General features: G+C 52.1%; 6 protein-coding genes across 6 annotated transcripts; 3 read left to right on the plus strand and 3 right to left on the minus strand.

Moving 5' to 3' along the window:
* The first annotated feature begins 80 nt into the window (after positions 1-80).
* Positions 81-2,908, plus strand: WHR41_06258 (uncharacterized protein). Its single transcript, XM_069374863.1, has 5 exons — positions 81-1,360; positions 1,415-1,787; positions 1,841-2,211; positions 2,317-2,695; positions 2,747-2,908. Exons 1-5 carry the CDS (start codon positions 1,066-1,068, stop codon positions 2,856-2,858), a joined length of 1,530 nt encoding a protein of 509 aa, XP_069227492.1. The 5' UTR covers positions 81-1,065; the 3' UTR covers positions 2,859-2,908.
* A 1,574-nt stretch (positions 2,909-4,482) lies between these two features.
* On the minus strand, positions 4,483-6,183 carry WHR41_06259 (uncharacterized protein; the record flags this gene model as incomplete). Its single annotated transcript, XM_069374864.1, has 1 exon — positions 4,483-6,183. The coding sequence occupies one exon, from the start codon at positions 6,181-6,183 to the stop codon at positions 4,483-4,485; it is 1,701 nt and encodes a 566-aa protein (XP_069227491.1).
* A 3,459-nt stretch (positions 6,184-9,642) lies between these two features.
* On the plus strand, positions 9,643-11,916 carry WHR41_06260 (uncharacterized protein; the record flags this gene model as incomplete). The annotated part of the gene is made up of 1 exon (XM_069374865.1): positions 9,643-11,916. The coding sequence occupies one exon, from the start codon at positions 9,643-9,645 to the stop codon at positions 11,914-11,916; it is 2,274 nt and encodes a 757-aa protein (XP_069227565.1).
* On the minus strand, positions 11,288-13,038 carry WHR41_06261 (uncharacterized protein). The gene is made up of 3 exons (XM_069374866.1): positions 12,765-13,038; positions 12,440-12,697; positions 11,288-12,391 (listed from the first exon to the last, which is right to left on the minus strand). The coding sequence occupies exons 1-3, from the start codon at positions 12,982-12,984 to the stop codon at positions 11,994-11,996; spliced, it is 876 nt and encodes a 291-aa protein (XP_069227566.1). The 5' UTR covers positions 12,985-13,038; the 3' UTR covers positions 11,288-11,993.
* Positions 13,039-13,492: 454 nt separating this feature from the next.
* Positions 13,493-14,842, plus strand: WHR41_06262 (uncharacterized protein; the record flags this gene model as incomplete). The annotated part of the gene is made up of 1 exon (XM_069374867.1): positions 13,493-14,842. The coding sequence occupies one exon, from the start codon at positions 13,493-13,495 to the stop codon at positions 14,840-14,842; it is 1,350 nt and encodes a 449-aa protein (XP_069227574.1).
* Positions 14,843-14,950: 108 nt separating this feature from the next.
* On the minus strand, positions 14,951-15,955 carry WHR41_06263 (uncharacterized protein). Its single transcript, XM_069374868.1, has 2 exons — positions 15,551-15,955; positions 14,951-15,499 (listed from the first exon to the last, which is right to left on the minus strand). The coding sequence occupies exons 1-2, from the start codon at positions 15,871-15,873 to the stop codon at positions 15,037-15,039; spliced, it is 786 nt and encodes a 261-aa protein (XP_069227575.1). The 5' UTR covers positions 15,874-15,955; the 3' UTR covers positions 14,951-15,036.
* Positions 15,956-16,222: the final 267 nt, after the last annotated feature.

A 16,222-nucleotide genomic window follows, 5' to 3' on the forward strand; every position in this document is an offset into this window, starting at 1 on the left:
GCTTGCTACTCTCAAGCTCAAGCAATCAAGCAAGCCCAGTCAGTCAATCAATCAAGCATATAGTTCCCGCTTGAGCTTGATTGATTGTGCAGAAGTCTGTTTTCGTTGCTGGTCCGGATTCGGACGCGCTTCAAGATGCAGTCGCAGCCTTTACGAAGTTGGCGGATTCGTGGTCGAAGATGCGGTCGCAGAGTCCACGAAGTCGAGGGTTTCAGCTTTGGAGGGTTTCAGCTTCGGTGAGAGTACGACAACACAGGGCGGTAGTCAGATCCAAAGCTCCGTGTAGTCAACATGCGACGTGGAAGACTGCAACGGCCATGCATTTGTTATATGCTCCAGTCCGATCGACGCTTGTAGGGTTGCCAGCCCTCCTAACCTAAAGTACTCGTCAGTCCCACCTTCCGTCTTCCTCCCGACCAGGCTCAGTCCCAGCAAGGTCAATCCCGGTACGCGATTGCGACCGGTGATAGATGGCAGAACTGGCGAGTCCGGGGATGTGGGCGTCCGCCCCGGCCAACCGCCATCCTTCGCAGCGACTCATCATTCTCATGGGCTCATGACACGCTTTTCCCAGCATCGCCCTCGAGCATAACCCCTCTCGAGCACCGATCCCCGCTTCTAGACCCTCCGCACAACTCCTGATGCGGATGATGGAGCAAGCTGTCACACTGCTGTCGAGCGTCGTTATCCGAGTGGATCCCACCATCCCCAGCGTCTTTTTGGAGCTTCCGCATAGTCGGCGATAGTCCATCGTCGCCAATCAACGGCACTGGCATCAGAAATGGCCCTCCGACATGCCCGTTTCCGGAACATCGATCCCAATGTACGGGCACGATGTCCGACGCCGTCAGGGGCGCTGGGGGCAGCTTAGGGTGGTGGTGGCAATGGACCACGGTCCACGGACTCTGCACAATACATAAGAGACCACAATGTCATGCCTATTTGCTCTGGTAACCAAACTTCCCAAGCCAGTCATTTCTTGATTTGAAAAGCACACTTCCCACCGCTAGATCGCCATCGCCGAGTCGACCTGCTATCGCATCATCTCTACCAAATCCCTTCGCAATGTGGTCTCCCACCCCCAAAGGTCGCCTGGTCATCGTCTCAAACAGACTGCCAGTCTCCATCAAAGACCTGGGCCAGGGCCGCTACGAAACGAAGCCTTCTTGTGGAGGTCTCATCACCGGTTTGAGAGGGGTGGTCAACAAAGATAACGAATTCCTATGGTTTGGCTGGCCCGGAATGGAAATTCCCAAGGACAATGTCCCGCCTTTGAAGAAAACCCTCATGGAAGAACGAAATGCCATCCCGGTGCTGCTCGACCAAAACACGTCGGACCTCTATTACAACGGCTTCTCGAGTAAGCCTACCCTCCCGCATGCTAGACGGTGTTGTGCTGACTCATTGCTCAAAGATTCCACTCTTTGGCCACTTCTCCACTACCAACTCGACAAAGCCAGCTTCGATGACAACTCCATGCATGCGTATCGGAAAGCGAACAAGGCTTTTGCGGATACCATCATGTGCGAGCTCAAGGACGGTGATCACGTCTGGGTGCACGACTATCACCTCATGCTCCTGCCGCTTATGCTCAGGCAGCGAGCCGAAAAGTTGAAGATCAACATAAACATCGGCTGGTTCCTACATACACCTTTTCCTGACTGCGACTTCCTCAATGTGCTGCCGATGAGAAACGAGCTCCTGGGCGGTATACTAGGCGCTGATGTTGTCGGCTTCCAGACCGATCAAGCTCGCAACAATTTTCTTTTCGCGTGTTCACAGTCACTGTAAGTGAGATTCATTCCACGAAGAGCATGACAACAATACTGACCAATTCCAGGAGATGGTTCGCGACCGGCACGGGAGTCTTGTGTGGCGACCGAGAAGTATCTGCCCAGACATTCCCTATCGGTATCGAGCCGTCCGAGTTCCATTGCCGACTGCGAAAGTCGTCTGTCCAGAGCACCGTCCGCAGGTTGAGAGTTGACTTCCGCGGCACAAAAGTCATTCTGGGGGTCGATCGGCTTGACTGTATCAAAGGTCTACCGCAGAAATTGCACGCTTTCGACAAGCTTCTCGACCAATACCCGGAGCTCGTCGGTCACGCAGTCCTTTTGCAGGTGGTAATCCCAAGTCGGGATGATCTCAAAGCTCACCAAGACCTGAAGTGGGAAATCCAGCAGTTGGTTGGAATGATCAATGGTAAACACGGTATGCGCTTTGCAATTGTCTTGCGTCTCACCACCGTCCCTGGCCAAATTTGTCCATCCTCATTCCCCGCGATATCTCAATGGTTCGGTTCTGACATCCGCGTAGGCAAGGTCAATTATGTGCCAGTTCAGTTTCTGTACAAGCCGATAGACCCGGATGAACTCACGGCTCTGTACACTGCTGCCGATGTCTGTTTCGTCTCGAGCATACGGGACGGTATGAACTTGGTGTGCCTCGAGTATGTCGCCTGTCAAGCCCATCATGGCACCGAAGCACTACAATCGTCGCGCAAAGACAAGGCTCCCGGAAGCCTCGTGTTGTCATCGTTCGCTGGAGCAGCGAACCACCTCGATGGGGCTTTGTTTGTGAACCCATGGGATCATGAACGTTGCGCAGACGTTCTAGCGCATGCTCTAAGTATGGATGCAGCCGAAGCTTCAGCTAGAATGGAGAAGCTGGGCCTTCAGGTAGAGCAGCAGACCAGGTGAGTTCCGGTGTCTCCGGGACATAAGAGAAAGTACCTAACAGTTTTCAGCTCCCTGTGGGGATCCAACTTCATTGAAGCACTTGAAAAATTCGGCAAGTCTCGCTCAGCAAAGGATCGGCGCAGTCGCGACAGTGCTATTTCTCTCGAGGAATACTCATAGCGCTTGACTTTGCTTGTAGATTATATGTAACATGATATGTACCATTGCCATGTTTTAACCGCCTCTTGAAAAGGTTGCCAAAAGTGGTCAGAATTTGTTGAGAGCAGCTATCTAGTATCTATCGCTGCTGTGTGAAATGGCACGCCACAGTTTGGAGATGTCTCAGTGACCTTGTGCCACCCGTATGTCGCCTGGATTTGGCGATCTGCTAAAAAAATGATGGTGAGCCGCTTTTTCACGCCCGCTGGTCCAACTTCTCCCTCGCAAGTTACGGCATCCACCGCGCAGTCCACGCATGCTATGGGCGTGTTCAGTAATCCGCTGATGGCTTGAATTTTTTTCCCATATTGCGAGGCCAGCAGAAGCTGGACTTTTCTCAGCGACTACTGGAATCTCAAGACAGCCACAGACTTGTCAGAGAAAACCGCTGCGGTTAAACCATTGTGTCGCGCTGTTGCTTCCCGTCTGCTATCAGAAGCATCGCATGAAAGCCTGTTCACCATCCACGTCGCCAACAACATCTGGCAGCTGACTTCTGAGTGAGCTCATTCTCATGGCTTACCTAAGTCCGATCTCCCAAACCGCAATGCATAGGCATGGATTGACAGCCGAGACTTTCGCACTGCGTAATGGCATTGAATTGTCTCCTCGTGGGCACAAAGTATGCAGTCATGCTATAGCGAGTTTTCAAGAATACAGACCATTATAGCCCCACTGGCCAACAATCAAAGTACCGATCAACGCAATCGCTGGAGAGTCACGCTGCACAGTATTATCAAGCGAGGTGAGACCCCCTCTACGGGAACTAGTATTAATAGTAGTAGATTAGGCCTAGCTTTAACCTAGCTAGAGAAAACCTAGTAATCGGGATACTCGGAGGACCTCTACTATTCTTCTAGCGTACGCGCGAAGCCTAATAGCCGAACCCTAGGTCTCACCTCGCTTGACAATACTGTACATAGTCGGAGTCACATGCGCATCAGAACGACCCACTCTTTGCGGGGCCCCTCGCTGCTCGAGTCAAATCCAAATCCAGCTGAGCATTCTTCGAATACACATAGATCTGACACATTCCACTGCCACATAATATCAGGTTCGATACCGAAAATTTCGACAGCCATGCCCAAACATAGGTGAGTACATACTTAGGCAACATATAAGCTGCCAAGATCAGCTCGAGCAAATCTTTACTTGTCAACCCGGTCACGTACAAACAACTCACGATGACGTACCGGATGCGGAAGCCTCGCATTTGGTGCCGAATTTCGAAGATATCCCCAAGTAGTAGTACGGAGCGCTCTGTCACGATTCGACCGAAGTAGATACCGTATGGGTCAAAAAGTACTCAGAAAAAGACACGGCAAATTCAGCGAAGGTGAACAGTAGAATACTGAAGTATACGATATCGATCTGCGAGATACCTATCATCAATCCAAGTCAACACCGCAGATTGGTTCGCAGAGCTCATACTGTGCTTGTGTCTCAGGGACATCGCATTCATATACTTCCCAAACATTTGTTTATAATCTAAACTAAATAAAGCCCACTATTGAGCTACGACAATTACGAGATAAATACATTGAGTTTTATCAAATGATGTGGAAAACCTCACAGAGCGCAAAACCTATTGACGGAACCCGGGGTGTGGACCGGTGTTTGTGAACAAGCCAGGCGGACCTCCCGAGCCCCGGGGACCTGGCTGCTCAGAAGGGACTTGTCCTGCTGGTCTGCGCTCTGGACTCGCTGCTGGCCGGCTTGGTGAGTTTGACGGCGATCTAGACCGTCCTCCGGATGGAGATCGAGCTGGTGGTGGGCTGGACGATGTCGACCTTGCTGATGGCCTGGCTGGTGAGTCTCTGGGCGACCTTACAGGCGATCTTCGGGAGGGACGGGCAGGAGAATCATCACCGGGTCTCAGTGTCGGTCTTGGTGCTGGCGGGCTAGCAGATCGAACAGGCGAGGTCGCCGCTGATCTGGCTGATGACTTCCCAGTGGACTTGGTCTGTGGTGCAGCTGGGGTCTTCGGTGGCGAAGTACCTCGCGGCCTTGCAGGTGATCTCTCGCGTGGCGCGTCTCGAGGTGCACTGGGCGGTCCTTCGCTGGGTCTCTCCCGCGGCTTGTCTACTTGCCTTGGCCTGTCAGGGATGGTTGCAACCCTTCCGTCTTGCTCTCCAGGCTGACGCGGTCCATCTCTGGGCCGTTCGTGGACGCAAGGTCGATCCTCGATCTCGGCTTTTTCCTTCTCAAACTTTCGCTTCTGCTCCTCAGCCACCTTCTGAAGGTGCTTGTATTCAACCTCAGTGCGAATCCTATCCTTTTGCTCTTCAACAGCATTCTTGATTTTCTCTGCGAAATGCTTCTCTAAGTTCTTCAGCTGTTGCTTGTGATCATCTCTGGTTTTCTCAAGGGTCTTGGAGAAAGCGCTCTTCTTGGCCTTCTCGTCGCTGATTGTCTCGCGCAATTGCTTCGCTTCACCCTCCATCTGGTCCTTGTTGGGTCCTTCCTGGACGTCTGGGTAATTGCGTTCTTGATCCTGCCTTGCTTCCTCGTACATTTGCTCCAAACGATCCCGCTCGGCGTACGGATTGGGCCTTGTCCCAGGCGCCCAATCAATATAGTCAATCTCAGCAAAAGTCCTCTCTGTATCTTCGATCGCTCTGACGACCTCACGATATTGGTCTCTTGCGCGGCGAAAGCGAATCGGCATGCCCTGTCCATTGAGCCAAGCCAGAATGCCAGCCAAGACAGTGTTAATCGCACCCAAGGTCGTGAGGACGACACTAGAGGATTGCTGGTACGCAGAAAGACCGGTCAAGGCTGCGGCGATAAGAATCTGCAACAGATAGAGGAAAGAAATGACGTAGTTCGACATGCCGTACAAGACGCGGTTCCTGAGATCCTGGCTGAGAGTACGATCGTACAAGCCTCGGTTGCGCCAACGCCTTGCAGCCGCTTTGGTTGGCACAAAGATGTCGTGCATTGGACTTGCAGGCTTTGCGCCTTGGTCTTCCGGCCATAGCAAGCCACCGCCGGGCCTCAAGAAATGAATGCCAACGAGATTCTGGAAGGTTTCCAGTTCTGACCGCTCCTCTTTTCTAGGCGGTGGGGCATAGCTTCGCTTTTGCTTCGAAGGTCGCCCTCTCCACTTGTCCCACACATCTTTGAGTTCAGGCTCTCTCGGTTGTCGAAGCTCTGATGGGATGTTGGAAGGCCTGGAGGATGAGCTGTCGCGAACAAGCTTGGCCGCTGCTGGCGTCTCCAGAGGTTTTGATACATCGTCAAGGCCAGCCTCAAGGGCCGCAGGGTCGGTGTTGGAAGCTTGCATGGCGGATTGGCAAAACAGCGCCGGGGCACTTCGAGAAGAGCGGCTGCACAGGGTGCGAACACGCAGCAGGGCAGGACCTCATGATTTATGGTCGCTGCGACAGCAACGCAACTAAACGTTAGTGTCACCGGCAGACGAGCTCATGCAAAAGAAACCCGCCATCACTGCCAGAACGTTGCGACTATTGCTGGCTAAAAGGATCGGCGGCGGCGCGCTTTGCTCCGATAGTGATGTGATTGAACAGCGATGTGCATGTCCAAAGACGCTCAACTTTCAAGCAGACTAAGAGCGTAGTGGCTGGTTGCTTGGCTGCTATATGGACGACAACGGTAAGTTGCTCGTGTCGAGTTGTACCCATGCGCCAGGAGTGGAAGTCGTCCTGGCTCAGGGCTATCATGCGGATTCTTGCAGGCGGTCGGAGAACCCCAGCAAGACTTTCTCCAGGATCTACAGTTAATTTACTGTAATGCGAAAACACACACGCTGTGCCCTGCGCCAAAGCGCAGCACCAAGTGGACCGTGAATTTCGCGAAAACTGGAGACTTTTGGGAATGGCGGCAATGCTCGGTGTGCGTCATACGCGCGGCGGGCTCTCATTGTTGCAAGCAAAGTGTGCGATCGCAAATGGCGGTTCCCATTGCCTTTGACGCACTGGCTAGAGGAAGATGATGTCGCTAGTGTGGCGGGATAACATCTGAATACAGGTGCGCACTTTGGAGCGAAAAGAAGGTTAGAGGAGCTGTTTTCCCGGCCCGCCGCCGCGCGCCGATTGCCGAAGAACCGTCGGCGCGTCTCAAAAGTCTCACCAGCGTCGATTTCGCGTTCGGCAGCTCAGCCGCAGCAGCTCCTGTCCAGATGCTGCGCGCTGCTTCGGTAGGTATTGGCCAAGTCTCCGAAATCTCCGGGTTGATTGGTGTGAACCCTGTTCAATAATATGTAATAATCCAATGAATAGCATCTCTTCAGGCGCCATGCCAATTCGCGTCACTTTACCGCCTATAGTCTTACTGTCCCGTTCTAGGAACACATGAGTAGCAACGCTGGACCTTGACTGAACGACAAAAAAAAAACCGCGCTCGTACACATTACAATCTCTGCGTAACGCACCACGAGATGGAGTCGGAAGGGAGCGCTCAGTCGCAGTTTGTCAGAAATGTGACCAACGAATGGATCCGTCGTATACACAGCTTTATTAGTGCTTTATTAGTTAGATGCTCCATCGCGCCGCAGGTCTTTGAGAGGACTAACGTCGTTCGTGTTCTGTACGCACTAGCAACATCGTGTTCACGAGATGCGAGACACGGATTGAGATTCCGATCAAGACTGCGTCATCCGTTTCCCAGAGTAAATCTAGAGAAATTAGAGGTACAAAGATGGAGTTGGTATGGCAATGAGGCCGGCAGGTAGGGCTGCCGCAAGTGCTCCCATGCGGCAGCTGGCGCGCAGAATTTCAACCTGCTCCGGGCGCATCGCAAGCGCGGCTGCGCAGAAAAAGCACGCTCGAGACGCCGTCTGAAACGTCGTATAGCGGGATGTCATATTATCATCCTCGCAGACTCAAAAACCCGCGCTACTTCCTAGCGCCAAACCAATGTTTTGTCGTACCTCGTGCATGCCTGGCGTGGACTCTTATGCTTCGCCTACAGCCGTTTATTGACGCTTCACGGGTTGCCCCCATACGGGACTCCTTGCGAAAGCTGCCCTCTGCACCGCAACGCTCCTGTGCCCGAGTCCCCAACGAGAAGCCACGTCCGCCTAACACAAAAGCTTCCGCAATAGATCGCCTTCCGTCTCGCACTCCTCAACAACTATGGTCGGCTTGCTCTCTTTACCCGAAGAGCTTCTCACCGTGATCTACGTATTAGCCACGATGCATTGTCAAACTCAGTGGAGGCCTGTAAGTCAGTACCAACATATGTAACTGCAACTTGCCGTCGCTACCTCCGAATCCACCGCGGACATATTCCTGGCTGTTATCCGTAGCTCTGCACTTCGAATGCTCAATTCAAATTTGCTGGATAGAACATCAATCATGAGCTCACGTAGGTATCCTATCCTCTATATAGCCATTTCCTAGTCGGTTTGGTATTCTGCTAGTAAGATCCCGCTAGGATCATACTCGGAGAACGCGTCCTCGAGGATACCATCTTCACGATCAAAATACGCCTTTGTACTGACGCAGCACGCGAATTCCCAATCCGGTTTCAGCGGTAAAATCTGGGACCCGTCGAAAAAGGGTCTTGACAGTAGATTCTTTCTTCCCATGAAGTCTGCTTATACAAGCGGGCACACGGTTTTCAATAAATAGGGCAATCTCGAGCAGGGCTTCGATCTCTCCCTGCGTAAGATCTCTAATATTGTTGCTCAACAGCGACCGATATTGTGGAAGATAGCACGAGGCGACAACCTGCCGGAAGAGGTAGTACGCCGGTAGTAGAGGCTGCGTGATAGGTCGCCGTTGAGATTTAGGTCTAGCAGTAACGGCTCTGTGCCATACCAGGAGACTCTAGCAAAATCGAGACGCCAGGTGGATATTGCGACAGATGTTTGGGATATATAGACGAAGCGGTGTATGTTCCGATGCGTCCAAGAAATTGAACCCATCAAACGGTTGCGAAGAATAAGCCTCTACCAAAGCCAGGTCGATTACTGCTTCGTGCCCGGGCGCACTGAAGGCGCAACTTTCCTTGATGATACGGTCAGAATGTCTCAGCCAGACCTCACGAAGCCGCCGATTCACCCCAGAGATGCCAATAAGTGCCCCTGTCTGCAGCCCCGTCAAGATATATATTTCCGTAAGAAGCTCCACTGGTAAGGAGAAAAGGCCAGCCATGGTGATATTGGTGAGAGGGCGATAACAAGTGGTGCAGGACGCAGTATTGATATACTCAATAGCAGAAACTTGATGTGCAGGAAAGGCGCGTTATGTGGCGAGACTCCATCGTAAATCCTATGGGGGCAGACACGGAGGGTAGCAGAAAGGTCCAGACGCAGCGGAAGGTTGTATGTAGGATGTGCAGTGAAACAAGGAAACCTCATCAGGAAGAAGCGCAGGTCGCTGGATAGTTTGAGCACCCGAGGTGCCGCCAGAACGTGAAGACCTTTCAATCAGGCGATGACAATGACGAGTGCTTTTCAGAAGATTGATGTGCGAACTTCTAGGTCAATGCCACGTTTGAGAGGCCGTAAGGCCGAGCAATGAGAACACACCGAATGACGTCCAAACATGCTGGTCGCAGATGAAGCACGCGATATCCGGAATAGGCACGATCTGCATTCAGGGAAACAAGCTTCATCAAGCTTTTGTCGTCGCGACACGCGACGCGGGGTCCGCAGCCGGCATCGCCTGGACGGGTCGGGTGACTGATCACCTGGCGTCCGCATGGCCAGCACTATCTTCACAACGGCGCCTCAGACGCATCATGGCCGCCTCGACAGCTGCTACATTGCCCCTTCACCATGAGTACCATCGATCCTGGCATTGGCGAAGGCATCAAGGAGCACGCGGAAGATGTGGAAGACAGCAGCGTGCAGAAAGAGCAGGGTGACAACGGAAACTCCGAGGACCCGAGTCAGCCGAGCAAGTGGTGGTTCGCCTCGACAGCCTGCCCATTACTTGCTGGCACCTTTGGCCCGGTGGCCAGCGGCTTCAACATATGTGCTCTCGTCTACCCGTGGAGACAGTACATCCCCCCGGGTGGCACCCAGTCAACCAGCGAGCAGGCTGGCCAAACTCTGCCGGACCCGCCGTTCCTTATCGCCCTGAACGTCGCATCACTGGTGTGCGCGCTGTGTGGCAATGCTTCGTTGCTGCTGAACATGGCCCAGCGGGTCCGCTTCTCTACGGCCCAGCCGATCACCATCATCGGCTTTGTTTTCGCGGGCATCCTCCTAATCGCGGACCTAGTAACATTGAGCCTGAAGCCGCACTACGCAATTACGAGACCCGAAGCGATACCTGACGACCGACATGCGCTTACTGGCGCCTTCTATTACGCAATCTTCGCTGCCGCTATTTACGTCATGATCGGACTCCTGATGCTCATGACCGTATACGGCGCCATCAAAGGCCATTTCAAGCGGGAGTTCCAGCTGACTGGACCGCAAAGAACTTTGATGCTACAGACGATGTCCTTCGTCGCGTATTTGTTGCTCGGTGCTCTGGTATTCAGCCATGTTGAGGGATGGGAGTACCTCAACGCTGTCTATTGGGCCGACGTGACCTTGCTTACAATCGGGCTCGGCGATTATTCCCCTTCAACTTCTGTCGGTCAAGGACTTCTGTTCCCTTTTGCGATTGGAGGTATCCTCATGGTCGGTTTAGTTGTGGGAAGTATACGCTCACTTGTCCTGGACCGTGGACAAGAGAAGATAATAGCCAGAATTGTGGAGAAAAAGCGCTCGAGCGCCACTCATCACGTGAACGAGCGACAGCACACCATTAGGATCTCCATGTTCGCAAAAGCAGACTTAAGTACGGACCCAAAGCTTTCTCAAGCACAAAGAAGGAAGCAAGAGTTTGTCGCAATGCGCAAGGTACAAGAAGCCAGTGAAAAAGAGAGGCGTTGGTTCGGGCTTCTGACATCTGGTGCTTTCGCGCTCATTCTTTGGTTCGGGGGAGCGGCCATCTTCCGACACACTGAGTATTTGCAACAATGGACGTACTTGGAGGCCCTGTACTTTTCCTACACCTCGCTTCTGACAATAGGCTACGGCACTCCTCATCCACAGTCGAATAGCGGCAAAGCGTTTTTCGTCATCTGGTCGCTTCTCGCCGTCCCTTCCCTCACCATTCTGATCTCCAACATGGGCGATACGATCGTGAAATGGTTCTCGAGCATAACAGTGTCCGTGGCGGCAATCACAATCTTGCCTGGAGAGATGGGGTTCCGCGCTGGATTCCGGAAAGCTGTAGGAGATATCAGCACGTGGGTGCAGGCGAGCCTCTCTAGTATAACACCTCCCGGTATATTTGGCGATATCCCTTCGGTCGAATCTAATCGAAAAATACACCCAACGACCTATGAAGATCTTATGCGTGGAAGACTGGCCAAAAGACTTACCATGCATGCTCCACAGGATGCGGAGCTAGACGCCGGGGATGATCTGGGAAGTGACATCAAATTTTACCACTACGTTCTCGCTCGAGAGTGTCGCTATGTTCAAAATGATCTTGGTCAATCGCCTGAAAAGAAATATAGCTGGGAAGAGTGGGAATACTTCCTCAAGCTGATCGGCAACGAAGAGGATCCAGAGGACTATTCCGGCCAAGAGCACCTTGAGACACTTGTGCCGAAGAAGCTGCGAGTAAAACCGCAGACGCATCGGCAGTCTTCTATCCCAATGAAGGGAGCCGGGCGGCCTGATGTCTACGCTAATGGATCGCCATCAAAGACCATGACAGACATTTGCGCGCCCACTGCGCCCGCTGCAGACGATGACTTCTCAGAGAAAACCCCAACATCGAGCAAACCCAGCCACGGCCGCAATCGTCAAAAGTCACATCGCTCACATGTGGCTGCATTTTATCAGAATTGGTCCTGGTTGTCGAATCAATCACCACTTATGAGTAATAAAACCGAAGCTGAGTGGATTCTGGATCGTCTTTCCGCAGCCCTCGAGAGGGAGCTTGATCGAGAGCGAAAAGGTCACAGACGCCATCCACCAATCAGGCTTCTAGATGCAAGAAGCAGGTCTCAAGATCACAAGGTGATCAGCGAGAAAAGACCATAGAGCAGAATGCGAATCCGGAAGATGCCAATTATCAATTTAAGACAGTATTTGTTTGGAATCAGCGGTGGAAGCTTGCTTTATGCCAAGAAATCGCCCGATGTCTCCTTCAGGATCAGTTGATACTCAGGGTCAAACTGACGATACATAACTTCTGGAGAACCAGTGCCATTCTTCGTATAAGCAGCCTCCTCATCGCCGACGAACGTCTTCTCTAAGCCCGTCGATGACCCAATCGAATGCGGAGCGACCGCAGCTTCTGTCAGCAGTTGGGTGTGGCAAGCTCTCTCCAAAGCAATGAAGAATGCTGCCGCTTCAGCGACTGTCCCGCCACATGTCAGCAATCCATGGTTCTGCATGATGAGGTTCTTGCGCGAAGATCCCAAAGCTTCAGCGACCCGCTTCCCTTCTTCTTTTGCGAAGACGACGCCACCAAAGTTTCCATAAATGGCCAGATCATTGTAGAACATGCAAGAATCTTCGAGCTTGTCAGAAGCCAATCTTTGCTGAGCAATGATGCACTTACCCTGATTGAGCATGTCGATGCCCCGACCGAAATTGCTCCAAGCCCTGCCATATGGGCTGTGTACGTGGCAAGCTGCGTTGAGATCAGGTCTCGCACGATGAATTGCTGCATGGATTATGAATCCCGCCGTGTTGACAGCCATATCTGCCCCGCCGATTCGGCGCCCTTCTTCATCAACGTGGACCATATCTGATACTCGCAAGAGGCCGAAATGGACACCATAAGGATTGATCCAGAATGTGTCCGGATCAATGGGATCTAGGCGGTGTCAGACATTAAGGGCAATAGGCATGTTTGGCACTTGCAAGAACATCGACGCACTTACCTCGTAGGCTTATATGCCCGCTACCGCCATCGGCAAAGCCTAGTTTTGAGAAGATACGAAACGCCCCCGCCATTTGCTCCAACTGCCAGCGTCTTTGAGCATCTTTGGAACTTGGCCACGGGATCCGGAATGATGCTTGTGTGGCTGACTGTTCATTGTCGATTTTTGTATCTTGCACGACTTCCATGTAGTTGGATGCGATGAGAGTTGTAGTGGCCATGACGCCCGATCCGTTGTGTAAGGCTGATTGATGGTGGTGCGTCTTTGCTGTCTTCGTTGCTCGAGAGCAACAGCTCGGTTCGATAGACTGACTTCAGCAGTCCGAGGCTGTCAACATTCCCGTTCGGCGGAAGCCGTGAAACAAGATAGCAAGCTAGTTATGCCTCCTCGGGTTATGCCGATTCAAACTGGCTGGCGGCTGACAGGGCGAATCCCGAGCCCAGCACAAGCCGACCAACCGGCTACATCCGAAGTTCAGAACAGAGCACGCATGTAGACTACATGACAAGGCAAGCGCATGTCTTATGCATAGTGCTTCGATTGAATTGCAACATCATCTGTTTACTCACGTTTACCCCGAACCAATACACGACCCCAAGCCGAACAATCTTCCAATGGCGTGCATACTATCAAACGAAACCACCAGCATGGGGACCGCCACGCAACCTCCAGCTGCTTTCATCAGTGCAGATCATGTTCGAACGATGTTTGCACATGCCATGTCAGCAATGTATAGACGAGAAGTTCCTCTTTACGGGGATCTCGTCCAAATTGTTCAACAGACGAACTCGAGCAGCACGTCTGATCTACAGGCGCACGACACTTTACAAAGACTCTCCCTTGAGCGGCACGGTGCTATTCGACTGGGCACTGCTGAAGAACTTTGCACCATCAAGCGCTTGTTTCGGGTAATGGGTATGCATGCTGTTGGATATTACGATCTATCAGTAGCCGGCTTGCCCATGCATGCCACGTGTTTCCGACCGATATGCGCGAAGTCTCTGGAGGCGAATCCATTCCGTATATTCACGACGTTGTTACGTCCTGAGATGCTTCAATCAGACGAATCCAAATCGATAGCAGAGGACTTGCTACGACATCGCAAGATTTTCACACCGGCTTTGTCACAGCTCCTGGACGCTGCGGAAGAGCAAGACGGCCGACTGAGCTTAGACCAGGTCGAGGTGCTCATCCCGGAGGCATTGTCAACTTTCAGTTGGCAGCCAGTGGCAGCTGCCAGCAGAGCACAGTATATGAAGTTATGCAACGAACATCCCATCCTGGCCGACATCGCCTGCTTTCGTAGCGCTCACATCAACCATCTGACACCACGTGTCCTGGACATCGATGCTGCCAAAACGGCCATGGAACTCGCTGAGATGCCAGTCAAAGCTTCAATCGAAGGTCCACCCAAAAGGAAATGGCCCATTTTGCTGCGGCAGACGAGCTTTCTAGCTCTGGAGGAACAAATAAGATTCAGAATCTGCGAACAGCAGCAACCTGAAGGCAACTTTGCAACTGGCTCGCACAAAGCACGATTCGGCGAGATCGAAGAGCGGGGCGCAGCTGTGACCCCCAAAGGCCGCCAGCTTTACGATTTCCTCCTCAAAGAAGCGAGCTCTCGGTCTGCCAATGCCTCTTTCGCAGAAAAGGATCTGATCTTCTCAGAAGTCTTTCTCAAATTCCCGGATGTGTGGTCAGACATGCAAAGGGAAGGACTTGTCTATTGCGTTTATAAACGCACCAGCAAAGCTCTTACAGAGGCCACCAAGTTATCAGCAGTGTCAAACACATCGAATACGCTAGCGGAACAATTGATAAGCCAAGGTTTAGTCCAGACATACCCGATAACCTATGAGGATTTCCTGCCCTTTTCAGCAGCCGGGATCTTCCAGTCAAATCTGCAAACAGCTCAAAAGGATGAACAACCGTCAAACTTCAAAGCCATTTCAGATCAAGAAGGCTTTGAACAGTCTCTAGGGGGACCACTAATCAATTCAGATGATCTTTACCTGCAGATCGAGAATGACAGTCTTCGTGACTGCGTAGAGAGTCTGGGGATCAAATGCAGTTTCTAGTTTCCTTTCCGAGATCCGTCGATTATGATTAGCTTAGCTCTAGAATTTCTTCACCCAGCTAGACCTCGATGCAAACAAGACTGATTGGATACCGGAGCTGTATCTGAAATGAACATAAGACTGTAGCGACGTCTGGGGCCGAGGGGTAGACGAAATGGGTTTTGCTAGATATATCCACACGTTTATTGAATCGTTCAAGATCGCCAAGAAGAGGGGACACGCTTAACCAGTCCTCCGTAGAACCAATTTACCATCGAGTACACATCGTAGACTTGGACCGACCTTCCCATCGACCTCTGGATGGCTTCAGCAAATGGAGGCATTTGCGTGCATTCCAACACAAGAACCGACATTGTTGGCCACTGTTGGATTAGTTGCTGAGCTGTAGTGACAAGCTCTGCCTCGATTGCTTTGTGATCGTACCCAGCATTTTGCTGGACTAAACGATGAAGGTGACCACCAGTTGGGGCGCCAGCAATGTGTACTCGGTCCAAAAGTGCCGGATGAACTCCTGCGCTCTCAACATGCGCTAGCTGCAAGCGCTGAGAATCGTACGTCAGAATACCGAGTGTCTGGGAAGGCGCCATTATTGCCATTATGGATGGAATCTGCACAAGAGCAGAAGTGGCAATGGGGATTGGGAGGCGAGCGGCGAGTCTGAGAACGATATCAGTCCACCGATTACGAAGCACTTTGCCCGCCACGTACCTGCTCTGAGCCAATGCCAAAAAACCGCAACTAGTGATCAGCCCAACACATCCTTTGTCGGCAAGCGTTTTTCCAGCATCGACAAAACGGTCTAGAAAAGCATCATCGTAATCTGAGCTCGTAACGACTTGAGACTCGGCAGTGCCAACAGCGAGCTCGCGTATGAGCGGAAAGTTCCAGGTCTCGTTCGTAAATGGGTCTCCAGGTGGTCTAGTGAAGAAGCACTCAATGGCGATAAACCCAAGAGGTGGTAACGAGGGATCAACTTGGTTCGAAGATTGCGGCTTTGCGGCATCTGCTTTTTTCGAAAGGACGTCTGACATGATGTTCTGTGTTCGGCCCAAGCTCCAGGTGGTATAATGCTCGATGAGACTGAGACATAGCTCATCTCAAAGACCACTTTGTCAGACGTCAAAGCTTTGCTATCCGGCGTCTAGTTTGTCATGCCTCTCAATCATGTACTAACGTAAACTCTATCGGTCTGCTATCAACCCCGCAAGTGGGTCTGTAGCAGGCTTGACGGAGGAATCCGTGGACCCTGCTCACTCGAATGAGCTTCGCCCGGAAGAACGCGATACTGATCCACGCGCCCAGTAGAGCGGGGCCGAGGTCGGTTCATCACGGTCAACATTTACCAGTGTTTGCTTTTCGATGTAATATTTGCTACCTAGA

The sequence above is a fragment of the Cladosporium halotolerans genome (assembly GCF_011745625.1).
Source record: "Cladosporium halotolerans strain TM138-S3 chromosome Unknown Sca26, whole genome shotgun sequence".
In the NCBI taxonomy this organism is placed as follows: Eukaryota; Fungi; Ascomycota; class Dothideomycetes; order Cladosporiales; family Cladosporiaceae; genus Cladosporium; species Cladosporium halotolerans.